The sequence below is a fragment of the Cyprinodon tularosa genome, unplaced genomic scaffold (assembly GCF_016077235.1).
Source record: "Cyprinodon tularosa strain WSP-4 unplaced genomic scaffold, ASM1607723v1 ctg137, whole genome shotgun sequence".
Taxonomy (NCBI): domain Eukaryota; kingdom Metazoa; phylum Chordata; class Actinopteri; order Cyprinodontiformes; family Cyprinodontidae; genus Cyprinodon; species Cyprinodon tularosa.
The window spans coordinates 194,424-216,330 of NW_024038189.1; the positions used below are offsets into that span (position 1 = coordinate 194,424).

At 40.1% G+C, this 21,907-nt stretch overlaps 1 protein-coding gene across 1 annotated transcript; it reads left to right on the forward strand.

The window, feature by feature from the left end:
• The first annotated feature begins 8,273 nt into the window (after positions 1 to 8,273).
• On the forward strand, positions 8,274 to 21,683 carry LOC119778696 (mucin-5AC-like). Its single transcript, XM_038278045.1, has 3 exons — positions 8,274 to 9,053; positions 9,231 to 9,779; positions 21,597 to 21,683. Exons 1-3 carry the CDS (start codon positions 8,274 to 8,276, stop codon positions 21,681 to 21,683), a joined length of 1,416 nt encoding a protein of 471 aa, XP_038133973.1.
• The last annotated feature ends 224 nt before the right edge of the window (positions 21,684 to 21,907 follow it).

Consider the following 21,907-nt stretch of genomic DNA (forward strand, 5'->3'; position numbering starts at 1 on the left):
TCTTCATTGCATGTGGGTCCGAGCCTTAGAAAGAATCATGACAGGTTGAAGACGATGGGCTTGAGCTCGTTCTCCAGACAGCCACAGAGGACCCATCTTACGATGAGGTGAATACATGACCAGTAAGCTGCAGAAAAAGCCGCAAAAGATTAGAAATTTGTAATAAGCTCACAACCTTGGACCCAATACTCAAAGCAGACAGATCTGGATTAGTTCAAAACAGGTCTTTATTGAACACTCTCAGCGTGCGGCTGCTCGTCAGCTGGATAAACGGGTTGATGTTTCAGGGTGGAGCTGATGCCAGCTGACTCCTAGGGGAGCAGAGTCTTGAAGGGAATGTCCAAAGCCGAAGTCGTAGCAGAACCAAGTTCACCATCCAGAAGATCAGGGAGCTGATGAGGTACAGAAGAGGAATCCAAGCCGAGGTCAGAAGAACTTCTGCCTCACATTCTACTTTTAGAAACCCCAGGAACCACTAGTAAACCTGCAGATCGAGAGCTAAGTGCTCTGTTAGGAACATAAGTAACAATCATATATTTGATATAAGATGGTACATGGCCATTTAAGAATATATGTGGGATGATGTATTTCTAAATTATATTCTGGTTTTAACAGGAAGCCGGTGAAGAGAAGTTAAGATGAAGCTAAGGCGGAAATTCAACTGAAGAAACTCTAAATTACTTCAATTCAATCTGAGGCTTATCCGCCTCCGACGCAGCCAACCCGCTTCAAGCCACTTTCCTCGCTGCCCAATCATCTTCCAGCACTCTACTTAAAGCCAATCCAAATCATCTCTAGGCCTGCTCTTCAACAAGCGCAAGATCCATCGCTCCTATGTCGGACTTTGATTCAGACAAATCAACTTACCTCAAATCCTCCGGCTCGAAGAAGTTCCCGTCTAGCCGCTCTCTCATCTCCGTCCTCCGCACTGAGCTCTAGGGGTCGTAAGCGGTCATGCAAACGCAGCAGAGAACGTCCCAGCTCCAGCCGCCATAGCGCCCGGTCCCTCTCTCCGTTCCGACGCAAACCCAGGTCCTTCTTCAGATGTTCCCACCATGTCAGTTTCTCAATCCATAGCGGCTCCACCCTTCCACAATCCTCCAGCCGTTGACCAGTTTTTGGCTTCACTATGCTCCATCCTGGACTCTCTAAATCGCTCCGTTCAGACTCTGTCTGCACGTGTTCAAGCCTTGGGAAATCCCCACACTGCCACGTCATCACGGCCTTCAGCTTCGCAGTGGGATCCCCTCCCTCCTCCTCCTACATTCACACTCGCCTACGCCCGCCCTGAGCCAGCTCTAGGTAAGATGTATCTAACCATGTTTCTATTATAATTTTCTTTTTTTCATTCTGCTCATTATGCTTCCCCCGCCCCTTCCATCCAGGCAGTTTATATATTTCTATGTATTCTAACGTTTCTCCTTGCCTGTTCCAATATTATATAAGGGAAATATGTTAATTTAGTTTCACTCACCCTCTCCTCCTGTGAAGTTGAACATCAAGTCGCCTCAGCAGGTGACGTTACAGCTGTTTCAAATCATCCGAGCGCGTTTTGCCCATCTATAACCTTTAAGTCTAGCATTCAATCTATTCCTCCTCCATTCTCTTCTACACTTGCCCAGCCCACAGACCGCCGAGGTAGAAACGTCCAGATATTCAATTCCAGACCCATCTGTAATAAGTTTAATGAAAGTACATGCACCTTTCCTAATTGCAGTTTCTCCACATTTGCAGCTTTGCTAGGATGCGCATCCCAAGTCCGTCTGTCCCCGTCGTGTTCTGTTCATGAGAATCGTACCTTCAAACATTAATAGCCCGTCATCTTCTACGCCCATCATTATTTCTGAATTGGCAATTTTTCTTACCCATCATCCGACCACACTTTTGTCAACTTCATTCTTACCGGTCTGTCTCAAGGTTTTCATTTCAGAGTCTGCACCCGTCCGCCCCCCCCCCCCCCCCCCCACTCCCCCTGCCCCCACCCCCCACCCCCATCTCCCCTAATCTCCAATCCGCTTTAAAAGAACCAAACGTCGTGTATCAGCTGCTTCACAAGTTGTGTCAAGAGTTTCACGATTGGTCCTTTCAAAACATTCTCTGTTTGCTCCCTTTCGTGTGAGCCCCCTAGTGGTAGCTACCCGCTATATTCCGGGAAAAGAAGGCTCATATTGGACTTATCTGCCCCTCATTCTGACCGTCACTCCTCCATAAATAGCCTCTTCCCTCTTTCCTCCTTTTCTCTTCACTACGCTTCTGTAGACCACGCTATTTCTCTCATTAAGACCACCGGCCAAGGGGCCTGGCTGGCCAAAGCAGACAACATTATTTTCATTCACCCTTCTCAATGGCTCCTGTTCGGAGCTAAATGGAAGTCCCTGTTCTACTTTGCTGTCCGTCTCATCTTCCGCTGCAGGAGCAGTCCTTGTCTGTTTGACAAATCTCAGAAGCTCTGTGTTGGATTCTCCTTAATGTTACTCATTTGCCATGCGTTCTTCATCTCAGGATGGTTTCTTTGAATGAATGGTTTCTCAGAGTCTTTGAAAAAGACTCTGAGAACAATATTAAATATATCAATAAACCCTTTCATTTGTTAAGTACAACTGATGTAATTCAACTCAAAAACTGGGTTACTGGAGAACTTTTATTATTTAGAATAATGATAACATGCAGTCTTTGCTGTAAAGAGCCCAGAAAGAGTCAGAAAAAGGATCAGCTGATGTTCAGGTTAATCCTGTGTTTCAGGTCTCTTGGTTTTAACCAAGCAAGAGTCCTGCTACACTTTAAATAGCCTACAGCACATATGACTTCAACGAACTTGTGTGTTCTCATGTGTACAGCGTCGAAGATCAATAATGACAGAACTAAAAAACAAATCACACCCTTACCTCAACTTTTCCTGCATAACAAAGTCTAAAAAGAAAGAACAGGTAATCAAAGCTAAACATCCAATTAACATCCTGACACCCACTACTGCCAAATATTATTTGAGAAAACCGGTTCCTATATTTTTTCTCTGTTGCTGCTGTGATGCAGTGTTTATTTTCTTCACTTGGTTACAATCCATAAAATATGAAAAGATGGGACTATACTATTTCCAACTTTTTTTACACGTTGTTGACAAATAAAACATCTCAACATTTTTATGAATGTGTCCATTTGACTTTTTTTTCTTTCTTTCTTTGTGTGTTTTGTTCAGACAATATAGCTCTGGGAAATGATGTCCCAGAGCTGGATGATAGCCCAACAGCCTTGCTTTCACAAGCAAACCATTAAGACTGCTGGGTTCTGCTTGATACTAGTACATCAGACTTTATTGAAAATTACTTAGGAATTAAAATCCTATACAACAGAGATGGTGAGGGAGGTGAGAAAGAAAGAGGGAATAAGAACTAAGAGGAAAGAGAGGGAAAACAATAATTCTCTCCTTTTCATTAAATTTGTAACTGAGAACAATCAGCATGATAAATACTTTAAATATCGCACATATGACATCAAAGAAGGGGTTTGTTCCCATGTTTATTTCACTTCTCCTTTCAATGTACCATTTCCTACTCCAGTCCACTAATGCATTACTCAACTAACATCTATCTATCTATCTATCTATCTATCTATCTATCTATCTATCTATCTATCTATCTATCTATCTATCTATCTATCTATCTATCTATCTATCTATCTATCTATCTATCTATCTATCTATCTATCTATCTATCTATCTATCTATCTATCTATCTATCTATCTATATGTGGAGGCAGGCAAACTGAAACTGAAACTGGTAGAACTAAAAGGCAAATCAAGTCAACACATTCACAAAGTGATCAAAAACTCTTGAAACATTTAATCTGTTATTATAAACAACATGTAAAGTCTCAGTTGAGAATAGAAATTCTTTTTCATTTTGTCCTAAATCATATTTAGCAGTGGTGGACGTGGTGGTGGATCTGTTTAGTTTGAGTTACCTTTTCCTTCATCTTAGACTTTGTCATGCATGAATAGTTTAATTTAAGGTGTGTCCATTTTTTTCAGATTCTGTGACATCTTTACGGATCTTTGACACTGTAAACTTTGGAACACACCCAATTATTGAGGTCATAGGTAGAGTATTTAAAGTGTAGAAGCCCTCTTGAGTTTTAGTATCAAAACCAGGAGACCTAACACACAGGATTCACCTGAACACCTGAACTATGAAGCTGATTGTTTCTCTGACTATCATTTGGGCTCTTTACAGCAGAGGTAAGATTAATTATTATGTATTTATTTAATATTTTAAGTTATATAAGTTATATTTAAGTTTCTTATGGTCAGAGATGGCAAAAGTACTCACTTTCCGTACTTGAGTAAAAGTACAGATACTTGTGTTAAAAAATACTCTGGTAAAAGTGGAAGTACTGATTAAACTTCTTTACTCAAGTAAAAGTAACAAAGTACAGGCTTGTAAATTTACTTAAAGTATAAAAGTAAAAGTAGAAACCTCTTTTTTCATGCCGTTGCCTACATTTTAAATGGATGTCTGCCAATAGGACTAGATCTCCGTTGTGTTCATTTTCAATCATCTCGTCGTCCATGCTACTATGCTAACGCCACCGCCACCAAGCTGCAATGATTTGCCGCCAATGAATACCGCCGAATCTGTCGATTCATCTTGTAGTGGTGCGTCAAATGCAACGTAGATTCCCATCCAATTAGATTGAATTTGGTATTGATGACGTGAAAAATAATAACGGTAACTCCATTGAAATGATTCAAAACTAAAGTAACGAGCCAATTTTTTAAAATGTAAGGAGTAGAAAGTACAGATATTTGTGTAAAAATGTAAGGAGTAGAAGTAAAAAGTCGCCATAAAAATAAGTAGTAAAGTAAAGTAAAAATATCAGAAAAATCTACTTGAGTACAGTAACGAAGTATTTGTACTTCGTTACTTCCCATCTCTGCTTATGGTAGGAAATACTAGAATAGATTTTTATCTTTTTTTCAGCTGACATTGTTATTCGTGAAAAACTAGAGGTGAATCATTTGTAATGTTTTTCATTCTATTTATTGTTTTGTATTTGTTTCTTGGATGATCACCACATGGAATTTAAAACAAATAGCAGTCTTCATCACAATGTTGTGATGTGTTGGATGATGCGACTGTGATGCTTCTGATTTAAAACAGGTTCTCTGATTCAGACTGTGATCAAAGTGTTATCATACTTAATCTTAGACGGTTAAATTATTTCATTTGAGTCATAAAGGTTTTTTTTCTCTTCAGGTTAACATTTAAAATTTTATATCAGATTTTTGTGTTAAATATTTTATTTCTGCATAAAAATTATTTAGTGTTAGTTTCTATCATCGTCTTATAAGTGAGGACTTATTTTTCTTATGATTAATTATTATTCTATCCAAGATTTGGTTAGAGTACAATGATTCAGTAAAGGATATAAATCATTTGTTTTCTCAGCCTTTCTTGAAATGTAAAAATAAAAATATATTTGGTCCTTAGGGAAAGTAAATGTTATGTAATGACTTGGTGTTTACCATCCTTAGTTGAGGTTAAGGCCTTTTTTCCGATATATGTTAGACCAATTTCAAAGAACCCAAGTTGTTTTTTTAATATATCAGTATTTTAAATATCAAGGACTGTTTCCTGATATTTTAAATAATATATTTTTAATCAATACTTTTCAACTGTTTGCAGCTGGGGCCCTGCAGTGCATCACCTGCACCGATCAGTCATGTTCAATCTCAGTATCACAACCATGTGGCTCAGAGACGATGTGCATAACAGCTAACATTAGAGGTATTGGTGTGTTTGTTTCTTACTTTCCTTTTTAGTCGGAACTTCTGCTTTCATTTTCAGACTGTGTATACTTTTTATTAAAAACAACAAACATCCCATTGGCTTTGCAGGAACTCAGAATGGAGTTACAGGAACACAAATCTACAAGGCCTGCGCATCATCCTCTCTGTGTCTAGCCACAGGCAGACAGACATTTTCAGTCAACTTGGGTTTCCAAAGTGCAACTGCATCAGCTGCGTGCTGCGACACTGACAACTGCAATTCACAAACTCTGACTTGTAGGTTTTATCAGGAGTTTTTGAAATCCTGACATTCCTCTTGTGTTTTATGTGTTAAACAAGTGTCTCTTTCATCTGCTGGTTCAATTTCAGGACCACCTCTTCAGTCACCAAACTCCCTTCAGTGTATTGTTTGTGACCCCACCACATCTCAGTGCGCCACTCCCATCCCATGTTTAGGACCTGAGACCAACTGTATGACAGCAACTGGTAAGTTCATGTGTATAATACTTTGGATAAAATATTGTCTAATTTTAAAGAATACTTTAAACTAGTGCTGGAATTAAACAAAAACTTATGTTTAAAACTGAAGAAAGCAAGAAAGCAGTCTTCTGCTGTTTGAATATTTGATGTATGTTTTTTTTGGAAAGAATAGTCTTACTCGACTTTCTTTTATATATTAACAGTAACGGATGGAACAAACACAATTGAAGCACTGGGATGTATTAGTCCCAACGCATGTGCAGCTGCTTCAAGTCTGGGTCGTTTGCCATTCATGGAGAATATTGGTTCGATAACTATTGGACCAAGCTGCTGTACAACAAGTTTGTGCAACGTTCCAATAACAACCATCACAACAGCTTCACCAACAACTACAACTGCTGCCCCAACAACCACAATAGCTGCACCAACAACAACAACTGCTGCAACAACAACTGCTGCACCAGCAACTACAACAGTGGCACCAACAACCACAACGGCTGCACCAACAACGACAACTGCTGCACTAACCACCACAATGGCTGCACCAACAACCACAACTGCTGCACCAACCACCACAACGGCTGCACCAACCACCACAAAAGCTGCACCAACAACTACATCTGTCGCACCTACTACCACAACTGTGGCACAAGCCACGACAACAGCTGCACCAACAACCACATCAGCTGCACCAACAACTACAACTGTGGCACGTACTACCACAAATGTGGCGCCAACCATGACAACGGCTGCACCAACAACAACAATGGCTGCAACAACAACAACTGCTGTATCAACTACTACAACTGCTGCCCCAACATCTACAACAGTTGCACCAACAACCACAACTGCTGCACCAACTACTACAGCTGCTGCCCCAACAACTTCAACATTCACACCCACAACCACAACTGCTGCACCAACTGCTGCACCAACAACCACAACAGCTGCACCAACAACTACAACTGTGGCACGTACTACCACAACTGTGGCGCCAACCATGACAACGGCTGTGCCAAACACCAAAACTGCTGCATTAACAACAACAACAACACTGACATCAACTACAACTGTGGCACCCACCACCACAACTGCTGCACCAACAACCACAACAGGTACAACCACAACTGCTGCACCAACGACAACAACTGTGGCACCTAGTACAACAACTGCTGCATTAACAACAACTGCTACACAAAAAACCACAACATTGGCACCAACTACGACAACTGTTGCACCAATCACCACAACAGCTGCACCAACCACTACATCTTCTGCCCCAACAACTACAAAAGTGGCACCAACAACCACAACTGCTACACTAACAACAACGGCTGCACCAACAACTACAACTGTGGAACCTACTACCACAACTGTGGTGCCAACCACCACAACTACTGCACCAACTACTACAACTGCTGTCCCAACAACTACAACAGTCACACCCAAAACCACAACAGCTGCACCAACAACTACAATGGCTGCAACAACAACAACTGCTGCACCAACAACCACAACTACTGCACCAACCACCACAATGACTGCACCGACAACTGCTGCACCAACCACCACATCTGCTGCACCAACTACTACAACTACTGTCCCAACAACTACAACAGTCGCACCCACAACAGCTGCATCAACAACAATGGCTGCAACAACTGCTGCACCAACCACCACAACGGCTGCACCAACCACCACAACTACTGCCCCAACAACTTCAACTGTGGCACCTACTACCACAACTGTGGCGCCAGCCATGACAACGGCTGAACCAACAACTACAACTGCTGCATCAACAACAACAACAGCTGCACCATCAACTACAACTGTGGCACCTACTACCACAACTGTGGCGCCAACCATGACAACGGCTGTGCCAAACACCAAAACTGCTGCATTAACAACAACAACACTGACATCAACTACAACTGTGGCACCCACCACCACAACTGCTGCACCAACAACCACAACAGCTACAACCACAACTGCTGCACCAACAACAACAATGGCTGCACCAACAACTACAACTGTGGCACCTAGTACCACAACTGTGGTGCCAGCCACGTTAACGGCTGCGCCAACAACCACAACTGCTGCATTAACAACAACTGCTACACAAAAAAACACAAATTTGGCACCAACTACGGCAACTGTTGCACCAATCACCACAACAGCTGCACCAACCACTACATCTTCTGCCCCAACAACTACAAAAGTGGCACCAACAACCACAACTGCTGCACTAACAACAATGGCTGCACCAACAACTACAACTGTGGCACCTAGTACCCTAAATGTGGTGCCAGCCACGACAACGGCTGCACCAACCACAACTGCTGCATTAACAACAACTGCTACACAAAAAACCACAACATTGGCACCAACTACGACAACTGTTGCACCAATCACCACAACAGCTGCACCAACCACTACATCTTCTGCCCCAACAACTACAAAAGTGGCACCAACAACCACAACTGCTGCACTAACAACAATGGCTGCACCAACAACTACAACTGTGGCACCTAGTACCCTAAATGTGGTGCCAGCCACGACAACGGCTGCACCAACCACAACTGCTGCATTAACAACAACTGCTACACAAAAAACCACAACATTGGCACCAACTACGACAACTGTTGCACCAATCACCACAACAGCTGCACTAACCACTACATCTTCTGCCCCAACAACTACAAAAGTGGCACCAACAACCACAACTGCTGCACTAACAACAACTGCTGCACCATTAACTACAACTGTGGAACCTACTACCACAACTGTGGTGCCAGCCACCACAACAGTTTTACCAACCACCAAAACTACTGCACCAACTAATACAACTGCTGCCCCAACAACTATAACAGTCACAACCACAAAAGCTGCACCAGCCACAATAATGGCTGCACCAACAACAACAACTGCTGCACCAACAACTACAACACTATCACCAACAACAACAAATGCTGCACCAGCCACCACAATGGCTGCACCAACAATGACAACTGCTGAACCAACAGCCACAACTGCTGCACCTATTACCACAACTGTGGTGCCAGCCACCACAACTGCTGCACCAACCACCACAATAGCACCAACAACAACTGCTACACAAACAACCACATTATTGGCACCAACTACAACAACTGTTGCACCAATCACCACAGCAGCTGCACCAACCACTACATCATCTGCCCCAACAACTACAACAGTGGCACCAACAACCACAACTGTGGCACCAACCACCACAACGGCTGCCCCAACCACCACAATTGCACCAACAACAGCTGCTACACAAACAACCACAACATTGGCACCAACAACCACAACTGCTGCATCGACAACAACGGCTGCAACAACAACCACAACTTCAGCACCATCTACTACAACAGCTGCCCAAACAACTACAACAGTCATCCCCACAACCACAACTAATGCAACAACCTCTACATCTGCAGCTCCAACTTCCACAACCCTGGCAACAACAGTGGCACCAGCAACCACCGCAAAAGTGGCACCAGCAACTACAACATTGGCACCAGCAGCAACACCTACATTATCCACAACATTCCAGTCAGTCACCACCAGTAGTGCTTCCAGCATCTCCATGAGAACACTTAATCTCTTACTTTTATTGACTGTGGTCTTTCTGTAAAATTCTTTACAAATATTAAAAGCAGTGTTGTTTAGTAACGAAGTAAAAATGCTTCACTACTGTACTTAAGTATATTTTGGAGTACTTTATACCTTCCAAGAGTATCATTTTTTTTGGAGAACTTTCACTTTTACTTATTTTACTCAGATACATTTTTAATGTTTGGTTTAGTTACTGAGTTAGAAAAAATAAATAAATAAACGAGCGAGAGAAACGCAAGTGTTTTGACCCCACCTACTGACTACAAAGTCGGGTCTTGCCTGGTCTTGTTCATCAACACCGATAGGATACACTACTGCACTACTGTTTACTTATACTTTTCACTACATTACTTGAGTACATCTATTTTTACAGCAATTCTTATACTTAAGTAAAAGCCATTTCAGATACTTTAAGACTTTTACTTAAGTAACATTTCAGTCAGTGACTTGGACTTTTACCACAGACATATTTTGGAGAGTTACTTATGCTTTTACTTGACTCTGAGATTTCAGTACTTTATACAACACTGATTAAAAGCATTGCATCAATAGTAAATCAGGAAACAATTAGTCAAAAATGTAACTGAAGTGTGTTTTTACTTTCTATGTGTTCCTTTGATTGATTTTATTTAGTGAAATGGTGTGCTCAAAGAGGACCCTGCACATTTTGAGTATGTTTGGCTTAACCTACTTCTTTGAAGCAGGATTCTCCACCACAACCATAATCAAAAATGAATATTGATCCAGGCCCACCAATATGCACCTTTATAATTGCTTGAGAATTGTCTCCATTCAAACCCAGGTCTAAGGCCTTGCAGGGCAGCCTAAAGCCCACTTCTGCCATTAAGCCATATAAAAGAAAAAAGTCAGAAAAATTATCTACATACCAAAGATTGTTGTTCTCTACTTCAAAAACAATTTAGATTGTAAAAAGGAAAAAAGTTTGTTATATTGTTTATTTAAAAAAAATTAAAATGTACAACATGAACGCATGCACACTTGCATTTTATTTCAGTGTTAAATGTTGTTCAAAGTAACAGATTATTATTAAAAATGTCCCCCGACCTTTACTGGTTGTTGTTTTTTTTCTTTATTCGGACCCCACTGATTTTTAATTGGTTACCCTGATATAGAGTAATACTGTTGAAGAAGAATTAACTGTAAATAATAAGTGTAGTTCATCTTTGATTTTTAAGGCATTACTTTTCATGTTTTTCTGCAACATACTAAAATGTCAATTCTGTCAGGTTTCTGTTTCTGTTATGTTTTTCTTTTGAGTATTCTGTCTTACTTTATTCCTTGTTTTCTAGTGTTTAGTTTTCTTTTCTCCATGTTTTATAGTCCTAGTTATTTGATTATCATTTTGTTGTTATTTCCAGTCTTCCAGGTTTTTATTTGTTGCTCTCGGCTGCCCTCTTATGTTCTCCTTCCTCCCTAGCTCTTTCCCTCTCTTGTTCTTTGCACACCTGCTCCAAGTTTCCTCATTAGCCCCCTCTTTGTCTCAGTCTCCTTTAAAAAGCCCTCTCTCTTCAGTTCCCCTTTGCTGGGTCCTCGTCAAACACTGCCAAACTTTGTCAAACTTCCTCCAACTCTGCCTTGTTGAGTCTTCCTCGTTGTGACTGTGATTCCCCTGATGTCTCCACTGTTTCTGGTTCGTGACTAGTTTTAATGTTTGATTATTTTGGATTTTTGGACTCCTGATTTGATGCTTGTTTGGACTTCGTTTTCATTATTGGATTTTTGGATAACCTGCCTTTGTTTTCAGTTTGTTTTCAATTAAATCTAAAGAAATTCACCTCTGCCTTCCTGCCTCTGCTTTTGGGTCTACACTCTATTTTATTTGTCAATTTGATTTATTTATTTTATTTGTCAATTTGTTACTATTATTATTGTCTGAAATAAATAAATATTCATTCATTCATATTCATTCATACACTCCATAACCAAATGCTGACAAATTCTGCTTCAGGTACCAGACCTGAAGCCACTCTATATAAAATAGTTAGCTTACTCACATGTATTGCTGCAAAAAAAACTCAAGAACTAAGCTTTTTCAAAGGTTAAACACTGAAAACTAGAAATCAACAGGACTTCAGTGAAGGTATCCTATGTTTGCTATGTAGTGTGATGCTCTCTGTATCTCTGTTCTGTTGTTTCTATGGAACAGAAATGGGAGTGTCTACAGGCATGGTGATGAAGAGGAATGACCTGATTCAAGACCACAGCTCAATCCAGATACATCAAATTAGTAAGAACCAAAGATGAGGATCCTTTCTATTTCTGTGATGAAGAGGAGTGAGATTCTAGAAAATAGCTTGATAAAGTCTAAAGATAAAAGATAAAGATCTTTAAAAAAAAATATTTTATGTGACATGAAGAACAAGCATAGCATACCTCCCAGAAATGAACAAAAATACTTTATTTATTTTTATGTACTTTGTATGAAAAATTGAAATGTATGCAGCATCACATGTTTTGGATTATTTGATAGAGAGTTATAGCCCTTGCGTTTTTTTGTATTTCTTTTTAAGATGGTTGTCAGAGATGGCAAAAGTACTCACTTTCCGTACTTGAGTAAAAGTACAGATACTTGTGTTAAAAAATACTCTGGTAAAAGTGGAAGTACTGATTAAACTTCTTTACTCAAGTAAAAGTAACAAAGTACAGGCTTGTAAATTTACTTAAAGTATAAAAGTAGAAACCACTTTTTTCATGCCGTTGCCTACATTTTAAATGGATGTCTGCCAATAGGACTAGATCTCCATTGTGTTCATTTTCAATCATCTCGTCGTCCATACTACTACGCTAACGCCACCGCCACCAAGCTGCAATGATTTGCCGCCAATGAATACCGCCGAATCTGTCGATTCATCTTGTAGTGGTGCGTCAAATGTAACGTAGATTCCCAACCAATTAGACTGAATTTGGTATTGATGACGTGAAAAATAATAACGGTAACTCCATTGAAATGATTCAAAACTAAAGTAACGAGACAATTTTTTAAAATGTAAGGAGTAGAAAGTACAGATATTTGTGTAAAAATGTAAGGAGTAGAAGTAAAAAGTCACCATAAAAATAAGTAGTAAAGTAAAGTAAAAATGTCAGAAAAATCTACTTGAGTACAGTAACGAAGTATTTGTACTTCGTTACTTCCCATCTCTGATGGTTGTGGACCCAATTTGACAGCAGTCTAGAGTTTCCTTTCCTCATACAATGAGTACTTATGACCGCATTAAAGGACAAGGAACAGGAGCTAGGGGGGAAAAATTCATGTATTTAAATTGAGCCAACATGTTCCACAAAGCTAAAACCATTGCAGAATTTTGTGAATAGTCCCTAATAACTTTAGATTTTCAAAAAGCTAATTTTGTATTTGACACCTGAAACACATTGCTAAATGTTAAGAAAAGACAAAAACTTGGTCTAGGAAAGCGGTTGACATCACCTGTCATCAACTTACCACTGAGTGTTTTATGAGTTTACTTGCTACCATACATCTGACTCATACTGTATGAAGAAATGATTGACATGCTTATTTGTTGCTGGAATCTGGCCATGGAATCCTTTCAATTAGGTGTGCTGTGACAGAGAAATGATTTAAAACAGGCAGGCTTGAGCAGGTTTGATAACAGGTCTTGAGCAACTACATCTGGTTCTTCTTGAAATCTGATAACATTTTTGTCTCTAATCAAAATTATTCACATGCTGAATAGAACTGTCCAGGAGTCAAGTGAAGGATAAAAGACTGAACAATGCATGTAGGCTACTACGTGAATTTCCTCTTTTAAAACTGTTAGGTTTACTGAAAAAAGAATGCTATTGTAGTTATATTTTCAAATAGGATGATAAAGGAGTTTTAGAAGTTTAGAACTTGTATTATTTACATTTTTGGGGTTTTTTGTGACAGTGATTACCTATAATTCAACCACAGATAAGTTGCTTTATATTGCATCAATTTTCAGTCAGTTTGGTTAAAAAGATTTTTATATAAGGAAAACAAGCTGACTGCATCGAGTCATTGTTCAGAATGTGTTTTCAGTAGACATTGGCTTGTTTTGTGTCGCTACAGTCAAATGATTCTAAAGATGAGCTTGCTGTTTTGAAGTTTCATGAATAGAAAAAAAAAACATACAACAAAAAAAGCAGCAAAATTGTCACATCGTCAACAGAGACGCCAAAGCTGTGAAGCTATTTTTCCTCAAATCCTCTTTAGCAGTAATGTGTTTTAGAATGTTAATCATGTGTTTGGTTGTAATTACTTTTTCTTTCTCTTCTGAATCTGTTATGCATGAATAGATGTATTAAGGGTGTGTTAATATGTTTTTAGATTCTGTGACACCGTTCTTGATCTTTGGTGTTAACATTGGGACACATCTGTTTATTGAGGATGTGGAGTCTTTAAAGCAGCTTTTACTAACGTATTGCCAACCGGCACCAGGGGGCCTGAAGGACCACATGGGGTGTCCTTTATTTATAAAGATTTCAAAATTACAATATCTAAAAGAAAATAAAAAATTAAAGGAAACATAAAAAATATTAGGCATGAAGTTTAGGTGAATGCTGACTCCTCCCGTTCATTGGTCGGTGACCCTGCTTTAAAGTGTTGCAGTACTCTCGATTTTTACTATCAAAAAACTAGGAGACCTTACAGCCAGGATTAATCTAAACATCGTTATGAAGATGATATTTTCTCTTCTTCTCATCTGGACTCTACAGCAAAGGTCACCTTATGTATTTTCATAAGTTTGTAACGGTGCAAAATGCTGCATGAGAGTTAACTGTTTTCTAAAAATATCCATGTGTTTGACACAAACATGAAAATTAAAGAACAAACTAGTGTTTAAGAAAACAAAAATACGAATTCAAGTCAAGGTTCCTGTGGACTGAACGATGTGTCTGTCGGGATGTTTCTACTTTAAACTGGTTCTGTTAATCGATGTGTTTTTTATCAATTATCTAAAGAAATCAATCAGATTCCAAAAGATCCCAAAGGAAGCTCTAGTCCCAAGTCACTAGAGCTTCAGTCTCACCAGACTCCCAAAGATTCCTCTTTGAAGACACCGGCGTATTGTCTTGGCTTCCACCTGGTGAGATTTAATTGGAACTTCTCCCGAGAGAGACCTTCATAGGGCATCAAAAAACGATATCCAAGTCACCTCATCTGACTCCTCTTGATGTGGAGGAGAAGCAGCCCTACTCTGAGTGACCTCTTCACCCTATCACTAAAGGTGTTCCCACCCTGGGGATAAAGCTCATTTCAGGTCAGTATAGGAACGTTGACTGACCAGTAAATCGAGAGCTTTGCCTTTTCGCTCAGCTCTCTCTTCACCGTGACAGACTGCTGCAGCATATGCATCATAGAACACTGATCCGTCAATCAAGCTCCCGCTCCATTCTCTGCTCACTCGTGAACAGGATCCCAAGATACTTCAACTCCTTTCATTTAATGATTATTTATGTGATTTTTATTATCCTTGTATATAAAATGCATCACAAAGCACATCACAAACCCGGTGTCATGTTGGGTTCAAAGCATCTAACCCACATGCAGAAACACTCGTGAGACAGGGAAAAGTTCAAAGGTTTATTTACAAAATATACAATGAGTATGAACTGGTCCTTGGTTCTGCAGACAGGTCACGAGGGGAACACCACTGAGGAGGACAGAGAGGTTAGTGTTGATCCAGGTTAATTGCATGTTTTACTGATGTGGGAGTTAATACCTGCTCAAGGGTGGAACGGAGCTGCAGGGGGGGAACCTTGAGTGTCCAGAGGCTAGTCGGCAGGCTGAGGGCAGAGGCAGAGGCTATACTGAGTGCAGGCAGGCAGATTCCAGACAGAGATCACTCTCCGGGATTTCAGGTCTTCAGACAGGACTCAATCTGTGAGGCAGAGAGAAACAGGGTCAGGCAGGTTCACAAAAGTCAGAGATTCAGATCTGGTTGTTTGGCTCAGGTCTAGCTCTACCATTACTGGCAAAATCTCTGGCAGGGAAGTGTTAGCCTCCTCCTCCTTAAATAGGGCTTCAGATGAGCAGATGGAAGACAGGCGTTGCAGTCAGCTCATGCCCCCAGGAGATCTCGTGCGCCCTCTGGTGGAGAAAGTGGACAAATCCTCCAGATCCTAACACCCGGGCCATCCAACGACCCGGATGAATGAGGAGGTTCGGAAATCGCTAAAAGCACTAAAAGTGCTGAGAACAGCTGAACACATAATATAATATAATATAATATTATATAATATAATATAATATAATATAATATAATATAATATAATATAATATAATATAATACATCAAAATGATGAGCACCATTTTTCAGGGGCCAAAGATTGAACAGCAGCCATGATGAAAGTGTGGTCATGGGTGGTAAGGAATATCTACAAAGTATCGATAAATTACTTTGAAGAAATTGTCTGCAATACTCATTATCTAAAAAAATATGCTATTTTTTTATTATAATGGATTAACTGCTACTTGCAGCATAAGACCATTCTGACTTAGAGCAGCAATGAAAATAAGAATAGGGCTCGGGATCCACGTTGCATTGTGGGACGTCGCAGCCATATTGACTGCTACGAAAACGTAAACATAGCTCTGACACAACGTTGTTGTTGAAAGAAGAGACAGAAGTAGAGAGACAAAAGATGTTAAAATCCCGAAAAGGATCTGGAATTTACCGGGACACATTAAATAGAGAAGCCAGGGACCGGTATGGTGACAAAATCAGCATTATTAATCATTTGGATCCATATGAAGTTCCAAACAATGAGTGGAGCACCGATGAGTGAGCGCCTATACTTCAAAACAGTTCTGAAGCTACAAGTCCTTGGAGTCTCATATGCAGTTCATGAATGGATGGGTTCAGGAGCTGCAGATCATAAAGCCAGCAAACAGTGGGAACACAGTAATCCGTACGAAGGTAAGCTGTGATCAGACGGGCTCTGGAACCTGCTAGTTTAGCAACTGCTAACTGCTAATCCTAACAACCACTCACGCATGTAATGTACTTTTAACTAGCTGCTATGTGTTTCAAAGGTGTAGTTAGTAACGTTAACTGCCAACCCTCCGGGTTTCTCACGTATTTGAGCCTTTTCCAGCTGCCGTTTTTATTATTTTCTCATAAAAGATCCCAACTTTGAGGGAAAGAAACAAAGTAGGCTATAAAATAAAACCGTGCATCTTTAACTTACCAGAATGAAAATACAGGGAACACACTCTCAATGACATTGGAATACTGTGGAAAGTTATGTTCGGTCGTCTTACAGCCGCGATCCAAGCTAGCCGACGACTCTTTATCTCTGACGCTTGGTCTCCATAGTTACGCCTCCAGTCAGGAAAGCGGTGGAAAGTTAACCCATTTTCTATGTTTCCATGGCGATCATGTGTTGAGCTGTTACAGCCCACAATACAGCAACGGTTTACCATGGTTGAAATCAAGTTAAGGTGAAATTAATCAAATTAAAACACGGCTGAGAGGGAGTACAGTACGCGGTAGTCATAGGCAGTAGTCTGAGCCGCGGTAAAAGACGCATTCAACATGGCGGCGACTCGAAGTGCTTACGTCACGACGACCAAGCCCTTTTGAGTGGAATAATCTTGCTTTTCACAAAGTATCAAAATACCAAGTGAAGTGCTCGCTGCCATGCAACAAATGGCTAAAATTCAGCAGCAAGGACTCTTAAAACTTTGCCTTAACTTTAAGTTTCTTTTGTTTTTTTAAGACGGTCGTTCACCAATCCTATTCCTATTAAAACACACCAGTACAGGCTGTATCATACAAACACTTTTCCTCATCCAAAAACCTAATATTTCTCTTAAAATACTCTGTCGATGGCTATCAGCTGGGTTTTCTTGGTTAAAAAAATTAAAGGGAACCTGTTACATAATTCAGTTTAGTCTTTTTTACATTTTTTAAATCAGTGTGTAATTTTCAGCAACATCTAATGATCAGACCTTAGCGACACGGACCAGACCCTCACTGCATCTCCCTCCAACAATTAGCCAAAGATTTTCAATTCCAGTTTTGCACTTTATACCAGGGGCACTGTACGGATTATCTGCTTCTTGAAAAAGACTTTTCTAAAGAAAGGTTGTTAGACTGTTCTGCATGTATGGCCTGATAATTGCAGTCATTATCACTCAGCTCTCTATAATATTCTTGAGGATTTACTGTTACAAGAGCCAGCGAAATATATTTAATCTTGTGTGTCCATCCTGTGATAAAAAGTAACAACTTAGTAAACAAGCCTGTATCTTTTTAATAAAAAGGTAAATGAGATGGTTTTGATTTCTACACATTGTTTCCTTATTTTTATTACAATACCTTAGATCAACAAAATGTGTTTAAAAAGTATCATTTACTTTTGAAGTGCAGTCAAATCAGTTAAAATAGCTAGATTGTCCTATTTTGATATTCTTATCTTTGACTTAAAGGAATAGTACACCCACAACATGATTAGCCTTCATTTTCTACTCACCCCCATGCTGAACAACACTCTGGAGTACTTTTTTGATATCTCAAATGCATCTGGAGATCTGGGAGGCTTCTTGCTGTCTGCTGACATTCAAATAATGGAGGTCTATGGTGACCGAGACAGAAAGGTCCATAAAAGTCCACAAAAAACGTGTCAATATTCCTCCATACTGCTCGTCCAATGTAATCCAAGTGTCCTGAGTGGGTAGCATCCAGAATTTACTCGAAACGAAGTCATTTAGAACATTTTAGAGCCTAAACAGTAGTGTATAGGATTTCCTAATAGCGCCCCCATGCGCGCTCACGATTCTACGGAAGCCGGCAGACGAAACCGGAAGAAAGTGCGCATTCAGCGTCTGCTCTGTCGATAATGCAAGCGTAGAAGAAGAAATGTGCTGTTTACCTGTGCAAAGAAAGAAACAACGAAAGAAAAATGTCTGAGGACTTCAGTGTTGAGGAAGAGCATGAGTTCTTTGCCGAGCTGAATGCGCTGGTTTGGTCTGCCGGCTTCCGTAGAATCGTGAGCGCGCATGGGGGCGCTATTAGGAAATCCTATACACTACTGTTTATGCTCTAAAAACATTCTAAATGACTTCGTTTCGAGTAAATTCTGGATGCTACCCACTCAGGACACTTGGATTACATTGGACGAGCAGTATGGAGGAATATTGACACGTTTTTGTGGACTTTTATGGACCTTTCTGTCTCGGGCGCCATAGACCTCCATTATTTGAATGTCAGCAGACAGCAAGAAGCCTCCCAGATCTCCAGATGCATTTGAGATATCAAAAAAGTACTCCAGAGTTTTGTTCAGCATGGGGGTGAGTAGAAAATGAAGGCTAATCATGTTGTTTTGGGTGTACTATTCCTTTAAGAGAAGACACACTTTAAATATTGAGTCACAGCACCATCTGGTGGATCTTTTAGCACTTACTACTAAAAAAAAAAAAAAAAAAAAAAAAAAAAAAAAGGGGGGATGACTCAATAAGCTTGAACGAGGTCAGGGAAATCAGTCCAGCCATTCGGTTGATTAGGCAATTAAAGGATTAGATTATTTTGTTACAGCCGTCTCAATTAGTGCAGCATCATTTTAAACTGTTTACACTTTTACCCACAACAAGGCTTCCATTTTCCATGCAATGTCAACATAAGACATGCCGATCCAACCTTCTTCCACCACGATCAGCTGACTCTTTAAAAATTCTACACATTTCACATTAGTAACAGTATTACATACAAAACAGAAAAATGACATTTATAACAAATATGTTCAAAGTTTTTGAACATAATTTTATTTATTAAAATTGGAGGCACATTCTCTATTCTTTTTGTCTGAAATGATTTGGCATTATTTTTAAGTAAATCAATCACAAAATTATTTTCTTTTTAACTTTTTTTATTCGAGAGTGTTTGGTTCAGATATTTATTGAGAATGTATGCGGGAGGAGGTAGCAGCCACACATAAACTCTAAGCATACAGCATCATTACAGCACAGTTTAGGTCTACTGGCCCCCTTCACATAACTTTAACCTCTTTCCTTCCATTTCCTCTCTCTGGTGAGGACGATGGACACAGATGCACCTGTCATGTTACAATACTTACATTGTTGGGGTTAGTCTGCTCATCAGGATCAGTGGCGTAACTTTCTGAAGGACTTGTGAGGACATGTCCCCACCAACTTTGGGCATGGAGCGGACAATCCCCACCCGCTATTAACCGCGTACAGAGTAGCTACGTGGAGGAGGAGAGACACACAAAATATGGCGTTTTTAGCATAAATTCGCAGACATCCCAAGTTCCAAAAACTCATTTTAGGGAGATGGATCTACTTCATTCTTTTTCTTTACAAATTCAGTTTTGCTTATTATTCAAAAACAATAAGGCGATAGCTTCAGTGCTACTGAGATAGGATCCCAGTTTTCATCTGCTACTTGTTTTATTTCACAACAAATAAAAAAAATGCTCTAATTTTTACAGCTGATTTTAACAGTTTTTCTGAAGTTCTAATTCTAATTTTATAGAAACAGTAGTTTTTTGACCTCATAATCGAATTTTTATTTAACCTAATTGAAAAGAAATTTCACTTCATGCAGCTCTCTTAATATATTTCAATCCCTTGCCCTGATTATTTGTTTCATGCTTTTCTGTGCCCCCATGAAAACACTCTGCCCCCCTCCTGGCCCCCTGGTAAATTTGGTCTAGATCCGCCACTGTTCCTAACCTTCACTAGACGTGGATATACTTAAGTATATTCTGCTGTAAAATTAGTCTATGGGGCCAAAATTGTTGCTTTATTATTTGCAAATGTGAGTGGAGAGTTGTGTATCTGTATCTCGATTTGAAAATGTGTAAATGAAGCTGTACATGTGTGAGGAGATTTGTGTGTCTGTAAAACAATCTGAAAATGTGTAAAACTACTGTGTGTAATCCGGTTTGCAAATGTGTAAAAAAAAATCCACAAATCTGCATTCAGATTTACAAATCTGTAGTAAGATTTGCAAATGTGTAGATCAATCTGTAAGCACACACAGAGATACTTATGTCTGAAGTATTTTCGGTTCAAGACCCAGAAATACAGACAAATCATTGGTTACAAGTCGAGCGGTTTCTCGGTGGGCTCTTTTTAAAAACGTGATTTTTGCTGCACTTCTGCCTGTGAGATCCGCAAATGCGTAAAGGATTTGTATCTGTTATATCGGGACTTGCTGCCCTGAGCGCAGACTCACAGGCTGCCTCTTCCTACTGCTGGAGTTCAGCACAACTTGCTGCACCTACACCCACATACCACCAGTTGGCGGTATTGTACTGTACGTGACATTACTGCAGCAGGGCCAAGTAAAAAAACAAAAACTAAATTGTGTAAGAGGTTTATTTAAATGTAAAACCAAGAGTTTAAAAAGGTGTTGTGCCATATGCCATGATCAAACTTTTTGGACATTGGGAACGATCGTCCATATTTCATCTTGATAGGATGACCAGAGGAGAACAAGCAGCTTTGGTGAATAATAGCTGGGGGACTTCTGCAGCCCCTCTTTTCAGCCAAAGCAGTTACAGGCAAGTCACATGGAAGCCACCAGAGGTGTGAAAACCTACCCCCCTCCCTGTGAGGACAGAGCAAAACCACAGAGCACACAGGATTCGTCCTCTTTTGCTCCTGCTCTCTTTTGCTCCTTTTCTCTTTGCCTCCTGCACTCTTTTCCTCCTCTCCCTTGCACAGGAAGCTGGGGTCAGCTTTGGCTGGATCTCCACCACAGTGGAGATGCGGGCCCCAGGGGAACTAGATCTCCAGAACCGTCAAGGATAAGTCAAAACCTTTCAAAACCAAACTTCTGCAAAACAGACCTTTTGCAACACATTTCTCTTGAATTTCAGAACTTATAGAGCCAGAGTGAAGAGAAGGCCTACCCTGTCTTGATGAATGACTGAGACAAAGAGGACCCATGCTGTGAGACTGATGCTACGTTCACACCGGACGCAGCAAGAGCAGAAAAATCGCGTCTGCTGCTTCCTTTTTGCTGCTTGTACCAG

Bases quoted from the DNA above. Each gene is read 5' to 3' on its own strand.
- LOC119778696 (XM_038278045.1), top strand. From the start codon at position 8,274: ATGGCTGCACCAACAACTACAACTGTGGCACCTAGTACCACAACTGTG. The intron at 9,054-9,230 runs GTGCCAGCCACC...CCAACAACAACA, and splicing joins AACCTACTACCACAACTGTG to AATGCTGCACCAGCCACCAC. The intron at 9,780-21,596 runs GTGGCACCAGCA...TCCCTTGCACAG, and splicing joins CACCAGCAACCACCGCAAAA to GAAGCTGGGGTCAGCTTTGG.